The following is a 12,561-nucleotide window of genomic DNA, read 5'->3' as shown; positions in this document are numbered from 1 at the left end:
CATTGTCAGAACTTGGTTAGACTTTGTCAGGACAAGGTCAGACATTGTCAGAACTGGGTAAGACTTGTCAGGACAAGGTCAGGCATTGTCAGAACTGGGTTAGGCTTTGTCAGGACAAGGTCAGGCGTTGTCAGAACTGGGTTAGGCTTTGTCAGGACAAGGTCAGGCATTGTCAGAACTGGGTAAGACTTTGTCAGGACAAGGTTAGGCTTTGTCAGGACAAGGTCAGGCATTGTCAAAACTGGGTTAGGCTTTGTCAGGACAAGGTCAGGCATTGTCAGAACTGGGTTAGGCTTTGTCAGGACAAGGTCAGGCATTGTCAGAACTGGGATAGACTTCGTCAAGACAAGGTCAGGCATTGTCAGAACTGGGTTAGGCTTTGTCAGAACTGGGTTAGACTTTTTTCAGAACAAGGTCAGGCACTGTCAGAACTGGGTTAGACTTTGTCAGAACAGGGTTAGACTTTATCAGGACAGGGTAAGGCTTTGTCCGAACCGGGTAAGACTTTGTCAAAACTGGGTTAGACTTTGTCCGAACTGGGTTAGACTTTATCAGAACATGGTAAGGCTTTGTCAGAACTGGGTTGGCCTTTTTCAGGACAAGGTAAAGCATTTAGTCCAGGAGCTAGAAGGGTCCACCGTGCAGCCACCCCCCCCCCCCACAAACCTCCGAACTAATATTTTTCTGAGGCCCCATGATGGCCTGATCACGAAAATAAATGTTCACATTGCATAAGTTGGGACAAACTTCCGGTTATGACGTCATCAAGATGGCCACCATAGTGAAATTTACCCAAAATGTGAAAAAAATCATAAAATCATTATTTTTCGATCAAATTTAACAAATGAGGTATCAAAATGACAGCAATAGAATAACAAACAGATCTGTTAACAAAACAAACTACTATAAAAAGATTTATTTCTAAAAAAAATGAATTTATATCAATTTTGAGGTCAAAATTGAACATTTTCACAAAATAATTGTCATTATTTTTTGGTCAAATTTCTTCCATGGGTCTATTCACACTGCTCATGGTATTACGAGGCAGTACATTGAAGGAAACCCAGAGCAACAGGGGGCTACTCGTCCTGAAATCCTGTCCGTCAGCAGAAGTGGAGCGCGTTTTCTGAAAACAGATCAAGTCGTGAATCTTCCTGAATGCTATGTGACACAACGAAAGAGTCCATCCCTCACAATCCAACTTTTGACATGCCCTGGAGGCGAAGAAGTCCTAAAACGCGCCATGAGACGCAATTTTGTCTGGGTTCTCATTCGCATGATGCGTACAGCCTCACAGGACGTACCTGGTTGGACCGGCTTCACATCCTTAACTGGTATGCCACCAACAAATCTCACCACCATTGGCCCATTGACAAATCTCACCACCCAGTCATCACCCAATTCAACCCATCACTGAGTATAAGACCGTGCAAGAATGTCTGAGATATGCTGAAGAGGCCACACATGAAGTAGTATGTCATAACAACCTTCGACTTGAGAGTCTGCATGAAGGCATATCCATTGCTTTGGAACAACCCTAAATGGTATGAGAAGCATATTGTTTTGATTGGTACCTTCCACCTCGTGTGTGCTCATCTGAAGATGGTGGGGAAGAGGATGGATTGCTCTGGTTTGTCTGATATCCTACTTGAAGCAGGACTGATTGCCTCTGATTCATTGCAAGGTGTGATATCCGGAAAGCACTATGACAGGGCGATACACTGCCATAAGACCATGATGGGGTGCTTGGAAAGGTTGTTATTGGAACAATGCATGGCTTACCAAGATGACCAGGAACTGCTCTCTTCCATCCCAGCAGACTCGATGAAGAAGTTGGATGATTTGTTACAATCGCTCACAGAAACCAAATTGGACGCAGCATTAGATGACAATGCATTCAGTAACTACATCCAGGGTTACCTGCAGTATAGAGTGGAGGTCAGTGAAGGCAGTCACGGAAAAACTGCCCAACTTTGGGCTTCCTACTTGAGTTATATATGGCTAGTACTCTCTCTCTCGTAAAGGCAGTGAAGCACAATGACTTCCTTGCATGTGCACACTGATGCATATCATGACAGACATATTTTTTGCATTCGGTAGTCAGAACTACGCCCGATATCTCACATACTTCTCCATCTTCCTGGCTAACATTGAGGTATCTCATCCCAGAGCAACTGATTTGAGCAAGAGGGGAGCCATGAGTGTGGCTCGTTCCTTCATACCCGGAAAAAGCTTTGCCGTCGACAAAACTATGCCAAATCTCATGGTGGCGCTGGTGGGGATGGTTTTGGTGTTTCAGGGGTTCTCAGCAACCATGATGCATACCAAAGATTGGTGCGAACAACACAAGCGAGTCCCAGTATATCAACACGAACATGGCTGACATGCTGACAGACAGCCAAAGTGGACCTGCAGAGATCCTGAAAAGTGAGAAATGCGTACGAAAGGCAAAGGGGGCAGTTGAAAGCTTCATCAATCCATTTATAGTTGACGACCAAGACAAACTTATCAGTCTTTTATCTGGAGCTGCTGCCACTGAGATTATATCAACTGATGTTCTGGATGCAGAAAAGTCAGAAAAAGAGGCACAGAAAGCTTTCATAGAGAAGAATGAAAACTTCTTTGAACCAGTAAAGCGGATGAATCTGAGAACGCTTGGTGATATGAACAAGAAGATGAAAGTAACAACGGCAACAAGGCAATATTGTCTTCCAACTATTTGTGAAATCCCAAAGCCAGGGCTTGCAGTTGGACATGAAGGGGCTGATGACGTACCCGCTGACCCCTGTCCCATACAGCATTGGAACAGCAGATGGATTTCTGGCAAAGACAGACAAATCTAAATCTTTCCAGTATCTGCATGACCAAAGAGTGTGAGGATGCACCGGTTCAATTGGCTGAGTCAACACTTGTGGTCTATGATGGTAATGCCTACTTCTACTACCAGCCAATTTCAGCTTGATCTGCAACAAGATTTTGTCATGATGTCAACGACAACAGATGCGGTGTTCAGCACAGATATGAATACTCCCAATTCTGTCAAATCCATGGAACGTGGGAAGTGAGAAGTTCATTGTAAAGGGGGCAAGCACAAAGAAACCTCCTGATTGGAAGCAGTTCCTGACAAATGATGACAACAAGACACAATTCATAGATCTCCTCTGCAAGACGTGGAGTAATCATTCATATGCCAATTAGCTGCTTGGAAGAAAAGTCATCATCACATGTGAAGGAGCTGCATACCAGCTGACGTCTGAAGATGGGCAAAGCACAGCGAAGACGGAGATCGAACCTCTTCTCTCATCCCAAGAGGAAACTGATTCCAGAGTAGTTTTGTACTGCATGTATGGAAAGGACAAGGGATACGAGTACATCCGGATCAAAAGTCCAGACAGCGATGTATTCTTCATCCTACTGCACTACGCCCTCACATTGACAAATGTAGTGATTCTATTTGACACTGGCACTGGAAATAAGCAGCGACTGATCAACATCACCGAACTGGCTAAGGGCTATACACAGAACCACTGCACAGCACTCATGTGTCTCCATGCATACACTAGATGTGACAATACCATCGCATTCAAAGGAATAGGAAAGATCAAGCCACTGAAAACTCTCTAGAAAACTCCAGAGTTTGCTGCTGTACTCTGCAGGTTGGGGAAAACTTGGGACATAACCGAAGACCTCCTTGATGAACTGGAGGAATTCACGTGTGCCATATATGGTCGTGCTAGAGTGCACAAGGTTAATGAGCTGCGATACATCCCCATTCAGGAGCTGTGTGGCAAAGAAGACCAACCCCACCCTTCAAAGAATGTGGACCTGGGATCACTTCCACCATGCAGATGAAGTCTGGAGCAGCACGTAAGATGTGTCAATTATCAGGTTAGAATCTGGGAGAGGGCTCACATTGCTGAATCAGATATTCCAGATGTGAAGGTTGACCATGGATGCATGGGAGGTCAGGATGGAAAGCTGGAGCCACTGTGGTACACAGGAGCTCATCGACATCGCTGGCGAACCACTGGAGTCTGACGACGATGTGGATTCAGATGACTCGGAAACTGTATACCAGCTGACAGATAGGCTAGATCAGTTTAGTGTACAAAGCAGTGGTGAAGGCACAGACAGTGATCTGGATTGACAATATGTACCCTCGAATGATATGAACTCTGTGTTTGTTAGATATTTAGACAAACAGAAACGGCAATTATTGTTGATATGACTGTTGATATTTGAACAGTTGTGATACACAGGATATGAACAAAATTGCGTGTGGTCATTCAGCTCAATAGGTGAATAAAACATTTCTAAATTATGACTAAGGTTGTTTGCTTTCTAGAAAAGATTTGACCAAAAATAATGACAATTATTTTGTGAAAAATTGAATTTATGACCTCAAAATCGACATAAATTAATTTTTGTTGGAAATGAATCTATTCATAGTAGTTTATTTTGTTAACAGATCTGTTTGTTATTCTATTGCGGTCATTTTGATACCTCATTTGTTAATTTTGATCGAAAAATAACGATTTTATGATTTTTTTCACATATTGGGTAAATTTCACTATGGTGGCCATCTTGATGTTGTCATAACTGGAAGTTCGTCCAAACTTACGCAATGTTAACATTTATATTCGTGATCAGGGCGTCATGGGTCTTCAGAAAAATATTGGTCAGAACTGGGTTGGGCATTGTCAGATTTTGGTGAGAAGGGCGGCGTGGTGTGGGGTCCGTCTTCTGTCCGTCAGTTGTCCCTCCGGCGTCCGTCCGGCATCAACGTTTTACTTTAAACAACTTCTTCTGAATAACCAAGAGGCCCAGGCTGATGATATTTGGCCAGTAGAATGCTGGGATGAAGGGCTACCTAGTGTATTCAAATGAATGACCTGGACCCACTTTCAAGGTGACAGGGGCCAAGTGTCTTAAAATCATCAAACAACTTCTCCTCAATAACCAAAAGGCCCAGAGTACTGATATTGGGTCTGTAGCATGCTGGAATGAAGGGCTACCAAGTTTGTTCAAATTAATGACCTTGACCCACTTTCAAGGTCACAGGGGTAAAATATTGTAAAATCTTCAAACGACTTCTCAATAACTAAAAGGCCCAGGGTACTGGTATTGGGCCTGTAGCATGCTGAAATGAAGGACTACCAAGTTTGTTCAAACGAATGACCTTAACCCACTTTCATGGTCACAGGGGTCAAATTTCGTAAAATCTTCAAACAACTTCCTCTCAATAACCAAAACATCCAGGGTACTGAATGAAATTGGGCCTGTAGCACGGCTAGTTACTCGTACTCGAAAGAGAGAGCACTTCACACCTGTGCTTTATTTGTTGCACTGGTTACCTGTACGATACAGGTCGCAGTACAAAATTCTGGTGTACACATACAAGGCACTGAATGGAGCAGCTCCTCGGTACCTACAGGAGCTTGTTACCTCGTATCAGTCGTCACGATCACTGCGGTTGGAGACAGAATCTTTGTTGTGTGTCCCAAAATCTCGTACTGTGACCTTAGGAAACAGATGCTTTGGGAAGGTTTCGGCTACATTGTGGAATAGCTTACCATCTGCAATTAGAAAGTCAAATACCCTGGCCAAGTTCAAGAGGGACATCAAAACTCACCTCTTCACGTTTGCATTTTAGAATCTTTTCAAAGACGTTATGTAAATACAACCCTTTTATTTGTTCAATTATGTGCACATTGCTTGTTTAAATGTATAAAAGTGATTGTAAGCCTTTGTTGTTTGTTTTCACAATTATAACCATTACTATTATCCATATGTTGTAAAGCGCTTTAGAGTAATTTTACAAATTATATAGGGCGCTATGTTAATGTTGTATATTATTATTATTATTAAAAGGCCCAGGGTACTGATATTGGGCCTGTAACATACTGGGAAGAAGGGCTACCAAGTTTTTTCAAATGAATGACCTTGACCCACTTTCAATCTTATGTCCTTGTTCGACATTCAAGGTCACAGGCATCAAATGTTTATATCTTTTAATAGGTTCTTATGAATCAATCACTAATATTCTGCCTGTAGCTGTATTGAAGTCCACTTTTAAGATTACAAGTGTGAGATTAATACCAGGTGAGCGATGCAGGCCCATTGGGCCTCTTGTATTTATCTAGCTTCAGTTTTGTGTGTCTATACTACCTACAGATACCAAGGTTACCGTGGTGATGGAAGACCTGACAACTTCTGTTGATGTGGAAGCAATCTACGCCAAGGTCAAGGTCACATGTGGTGGATGTTGTATACATCATTATAATAGAAACCATCAGAGGTATGTTAACCACCATCAGGTATGTACTCTACCATCAGGTATATACTTTACCATCAGGTATATACTCTACCATCAGAGGTATGGTAACCACCATCAGGTATGTACTCTACCATCAGGTATATACTTTACCATCAGGTATATACTCTACCATCAGAGGTATGTTAACCACCATCAGGTATGTACTCTACCATCAGGTATATACTTTACCATCAGGTATATACTCTACCATCAGAGGTATGGTAACCACCATCAGGTATGTACTCTACCATCAGGTATATACTTTACCATCAGGTATATACTCTACCATCAGAGGTATGTTAACCACCATCAGGTATGTACTCTACCATCAGAGGTATGTACTCTACCATCAGAGGTATGTACACTACCATCAGAGGTATGTACTCTACCATCAGGTATATACTCTACCATCAGGTATGTACTCTACCATCAGGTATGTACTCTACCATCAGGTATGTACTCTACCATCAGAGGTATGTACTCTACCATCAGAGGTATGTACTCTACCATCAGAGGTATGTACTCTACCATCAGAGGTATGTACTCTACCATCAGAGGTATGTACTCTACCATCAGAGGTATGTACTCTACCATCAGAGGTATGTACTCTACCATCAGAGGTATGTACTCTACCATCAGAGGTATGTACTCTACCATCAGAGGTATGTACTCTACCATCAGAGGTATGTACTCTACCATCAGAGGTATGTACTCTACCATCAGAGGTATGTACTCTACCATCAGAGGTATGTACTCTACCATCAGAGGTATGTACTCTACCATCAGAGGTATGTACTCTACCATCAGAGGTATGTACTCTACCATCAGAGGTATGTACTCTACCATCAGAGGTATGTACTCTACCATCAGAGGTATGTACTCTACCATCAGAGGTATGTACTCTACCATCAGAGGTATGTACTCTACCATCAGAGGTATGTACTCTACCATCAGAGGTATGTACTCTACCATCAGAGGTATGTACTCTACCATCAGAGGTATGTACTCTACCATCAGATATGTACTCTACCATCAGAGGTATGTACTCTACCATCAGAGGTATGTACTCTACCATCAGAGGTATGTACTCTACCATCAGAGGTATGTACTCTACCATCAGAGGTATGTACTCTACCATCAGAGGTATGTACTCTACCATCAGAGGTATGTACTCTACCATCAGAGGTATGTACTCTACCATCAGAGGTATGTACTCTACCATCAGAGGTATGTACTCTACCATCAGAGGTATGTACTCTACCATCAGAGGTATGTACTCTACCATCAGAGGTATGTACTCTACCATCAGAGGTATGTACTCTACCATCAGAGGTATGTACTCTACCATCAGAGGTATGTACTCTACCATCAGAGGTATGTACTCTACCATCAGAGGTATGTACTCTACCATCAGAGGTATGTACTCTACCATCAGAGGTATGTACTCTACCATCAGAGGTATGTACTCTACCATCAGAGGTATGTACTCTACCATCAGAGGTATGTACTCTACCATCAGAGGTATGTACTCTACCATCAGAGGTATGTACTCTACCATCAGAGGTATGTACTCTACCATCAGAGGTATGTACTCTACCATCAGAGGTATGTACTCTACCATCAGAGGTATGTACTCTACCATCAGAGGTATGTACTCTACCATCAGAGGTATGTACTCTACCATCAGAGGTATGTACTCTACCATCAGAGGTATGTACTCTACCATCAGAGGTATGTACTCTACCATCAGAGGTATGTACTCTACCATCAGAGGTATGTACTCTACCATCAGAGGTATGTACTCTACCATCAGAGGTATGTACTCTACCATCAGAGGTATGTACTCTACCATCAGAGGTATGTACTCTACCATCAGAGGTATGTACTCTACCATCAGAGGTATGTACTCTACCATCAGAGGTATGTACTCTACCATCAGAGGTATGTACTCTACCATCAGAGGTATGTACTCTACCATCAGAGGTATGTACTCTACCATCAGAGGTATGTACTCTACCATCAGAGGTATGTACTCTACCATCAGAGGTATGTACTCTACCATCAGAGGTATGTACTCTACCATCAGAGGTATGTACTCTACCATCAGAGGTATGTACTCTACCATCAGAGGTATGTACTCTACCATCAGAGGTATGTACTCTACCATCAGAGGTATGTACTCTACCATCAGAGGTATGTACTCTACCATCAGAGGTATGTACTCTACCATCAGAGGTATGTACTCTACCATCAGAGGTATGTACTCTACCATCAGAGGTATGTACTCTACCATCAGATGTATGTACTCTACCATCAGAGGTATGTACTCTACCATCAGAGGTATGTACTCTACCATCAGAGGTATGTACTCTACCATCAGAGGTATGTACTCTACCATCAGAGGTATGTACTCTACCATCAGAGGTATGTACTCTACCATCAGAGGTATGTACTCTACCATCAGAGGTATGTACTCTACCATCAGAGGTATGTACTCTACCATCAGAGGTATGTACTCTACCATCAGAGGTATGTACTCTACCATCAGAGGTATGTACTCTACCATCAGAGGTATGTACTCTACCATCAGAGGTATGTACTCTACCATCAGAGGTATGTACTCTACCATCAGAGGTATGTACTCTACCATCAGAGGTATGTACTCTACCATCAGAGGTATGTACTCTACCATCAGAGGTATGTACTCTACCATCAGAGGTATGTACTCTACCATCAGAGGTATGTACTCTACCATCAGAGGTATGTACTCTACCATCAGAGGTATGTACACTACCTTCAGAGGTATGTACACTACCATCAGAGATATGTACACTACCATCAGAGGTATGTACTCTACCATCAGAGGTATGTACTCTACCATCAGAGGTATGTACTCTACCATCAGGTATATACTCTACCATCAGAGGTATGTACACTACCTTCAGAGGTATGTTAACCACCATCAGGTATATACTCTACCATCAGAGGTATGTACACTACCATCAGAGGTATGTACACTACCATCAGAGGTATGTACTCTACCATCAGAGGTATGTACACTACCTTCAGAGTTATGTACACTACCATCAGAGATATGTACACTACCTTCAGAGGTATGTACACTACCATCAGAGGTATGTACACTACCATCAGAGGTATGTACTCTACCATCAGAGGTATGTTCACTTCCATCATTCAATGAAGTGCTAAATGAGCTTATACAGTGGTGCGGCGTCCGTCGTCCGGCCGTTGACCGGCCGGCATCTGGCATCAATATTTTACTTTAAACAACTTCTTCTGCATAACCAAGATGCCCAGGCTGCTGATATTTGGTCAGTAGCATGCTGGGATGACGGGCCACCAAGTTTGTTCAAATTAATGACCTTGACCCACGTTCAACCTACTGTCCTTGGTCAACATTCAAGGTCACAGACGTCATATTTTTAAATCTTTTAATAGGTTCTTAAGAATCAAACACTGATAATCTGCCTTTAGCTGTATTTTAGTTCACTTTAAAGATTACAAGTGTGAGATTAATACTAGGTGAGCGATGCAGGCCCATTGGGCCTCTTGTTAGGATATATCTTAAATAAGTTTGTCGCCTTCTGTCCTTGTTACATCAATTAGCAGTTTATTGAACCCTTCTGAAGAAAACAATGTTTAACATGTTGATTAAGTGTATAATGTAGATAAACAATGAGTAATCTTACTTGTCATTGTTTTAGCCATAACCTTTTGTTTTCACCAAACCTCTTAAAAGTTATAAACCTTTTGATCTTTTCTCAGTGCAAAGCCTACAAGCTGGTCTAAAGGGGAAAACCTTGGAATCTTGATGAGTTCCCAAAAGGAACTGGCCAGTGACATTCACGTCGTATCAAACAAGGTGTGGTCATGTGACTCACAGACCTCACCTACTCACACCTTCATGATTGGAGAGTCAAAAACAAGGGAGGTAAACCGCCGTTTTATTAATCTCACCTTCACGCGGGCCTTGTGCAAAAATGTGAAACAAAAATTACGAAAAATAAATGCTGACTTAGTTGGTGTACAGGAAGTTGGGAGTGAAGTGGCAAATGAACTTTATTTCCATAAACATATCTCTGAGGTGTGTCTCAGTCTGGAGCCGTGCGATTTTGTGTTCAATATTCCAGCTCTTCTAACAGTGGCAGATTGTTTCGCTGTTTCTAGTGTCAAAAATTCTGGATCATTACCTAAGAGTTCAACTCCTAATCTGGTTGCTGGAGAGCCGAACTTTGCTCCCATGGTGACGTCTAGCCTTCTTCCTCTTCTCTATGTTGATATGGCCAGCATACGAGTGTTCATGCCTGTTAAACATTCCACTGGTCCTGATCTCGCATCTCGGGTAGAAAAAGACAACAAATTTACGAGTACAGTGGATCATGATTTAATTGTGGGGTTCATACACTCAATTGCTGTCACCCCACAAGCAGACAACCCGTTGCCACGTTATGCAGTGGAGAAAGAACTGTATAGCCGAGCAATGCATCATGGGATAGATAGAGTGCCAGGTTCTTCAATCGAGAACCGACAATACCAAATGGAATTCAAAGGACTATCACTCTGCACAGGTATTTATATAATACATTCAAAAGAAAATATTGTTAATAATTAAAATGTAGTTGCTCCACAAAAGACAAAATAAAAATAGATATTTTGAGCCAAACTTTAGCCATCTTTAAGTTTGTATATTTTAAGATGTTCTGTACCTAAATACACAGTTGATTTATATCTATGATTGATCATACATCAGAGGAAAATGTCTGTTTGACATGAAATACAACATCACAAAGTCGTCAAAATTAGCCCTCATGTCTAGACCAGCACAACCAGTGTGTATAGTTGGCTTGATTTACTAAAGTGACACTTACAGCAACTGATTTGGATTTGTGAACAGTTCTTAAAATAATTGTTTGGAGACCTTTTATACATGGCAGCAATTAAAGGTTGTCAGATTAAGTGATATATATTGGTATTTATGAATGACAGAATATAGCAGAAGGACAGATACATTTAGAAAGTTGTTGTTGAAAAAAAGCTTTCAAACCATACAGATAAAACGTCTCATGTCTGGCGACTTAGTAGTGTCTGGGGACTTAGTAGTGTCTGGGGACTTAGTAGTGTCTATGGACTTAGTAGTGTCTGTGGACTTAGAAGTGTCTGGGGTCTTATTAGTGTCTGTGGACTTAGTAGTGTCTGGGGACTTAGTAGTGTCTGGGGACTTAGTAGTGTCTGGGGACATAGTAGTGTCTGGGGACTTAGTAGTGTCTGGGGACTTAGTAGTGTCTGGGGACTTGGTAGTGTCTGGGGACTTAGTAGTGTCTGGGGACATAGTAGTGTCAGGGGACTTAGTAGTGTCTGGGGACTTAGTAGTGTCTGGGGACTTAGTAGTGTCAGGGGACTTAGTAGTGGCTGGGGGCTTAGTAGTGTCAGGGGGCTTAGTAGGGTCTGGCTGGGGACTTAGGAGTGTCGGCGGCCTAAGTGGTGTCTGGGGTATTAGTAGTGTCTGTGGACTTTGTAGTGACTTTGGATTTAGTAGTGTCTGGGGAGTTTGTAGTGTCTGGGGGCTTGGTAGTGTCTGGGGTCTTGGTAGTGTCTAGAGACATAGTAGTGTCTGGGGACTAAGTGGGGTCTGGGGTCTTAGTAGTGTCTGGGGACTAAGTAGTGTCTGGGGTCTTCGTAGTGTCTGGGGACTTAGAAGTGTCTGGGGACTTAGTGGTGTCTGGGGTCTTAGCAGTGTCTGTGGACTTAGTAGTGTCTGGGGACTTAGTAGTGTCTGGGGACTAAGTGGTGTCTGGGGTCTTAGTAGTGTCTGTGGACTTAGTAGTGTCTGGGGACTTAGTAGTGTCTGGGGACTTAGTAGTGTCTGTCTGGGGACTTAGTAGTGTCTGGGGACTTGGTAGTGTCTGGGGTCTTAGTAGTGTCTGGGGACTTAGTAGTGTCTGGGGACTTAGTAGTGTCTGGGGACTTAGTAGTGTCTGGGGACATAATAATGTCTGGGGTCTTAGTAGTGTCTGTCTGGGGAACCTTCTTCATCAATACCAATCTAGAAAATCTTACACAAACTACTTGTCTGTTTTTTGTAGGGTGCTGGTCAGATTTTGTGGACAGACAAACAAGTGGGGAGCAGTCAGACATTGCTACACCTACTATACAGATTCCAGCTCTGGAGTGGAACACCCTACTCAAACCAGAGTATGTCAATAATCATGTTATTTCATATTTAG

At 42.5% G+C, this 12,561-nt stretch overlaps 1 protein-coding gene across 4 annotated transcripts in view; it reads left to right on the top strand.

Moving 5' to 3' along the window:
• LOC110441630 (vacuolar protein sorting-associated protein 13B-like) overlaps positions 1-12,561 on the top strand; it is a 59,920-nt gene that overhangs the window by 18,419 nt on the left and 28,940 nt on the right. For all 4 annotated transcript variants that reach the window (XM_021484824.1, XM_021484825.1, XM_021484822.1 and 1 more), the window contains exons 6-8: positions 6,175-6,298; positions 10,103-10,905; positions 12,421-12,529. In XM_021484824.1, coding sequence (XP_021340499.1) covers positions 6,175-6,298; positions 10,103-10,905; positions 12,421-12,529 — 1,036 coding nt within the window. The remainder of the gene's footprint in view (positions 1-6,174; positions 6,299-10,102; positions 10,906-12,420; positions 12,530-12,561) is intronic.

Source organism: Mizuhopecten yessoensis, unplaced genomic scaffold (assembly GCF_002113885.1).
Source record: "Mizuhopecten yessoensis strain PY_sf001 unplaced genomic scaffold, ASM211388v2 scaffold716067, whole genome shotgun sequence".
NCBI classification, from domain to species: Eukaryota; Metazoa; Mollusca; class Bivalvia; order Pectinida; family Pectinidae; genus Mizuhopecten; species Mizuhopecten yessoensis.
Note: the sequence above shows the minus strand (reverse complement) of the source record. Positions and strands in the feature narration are given on the sequence as shown.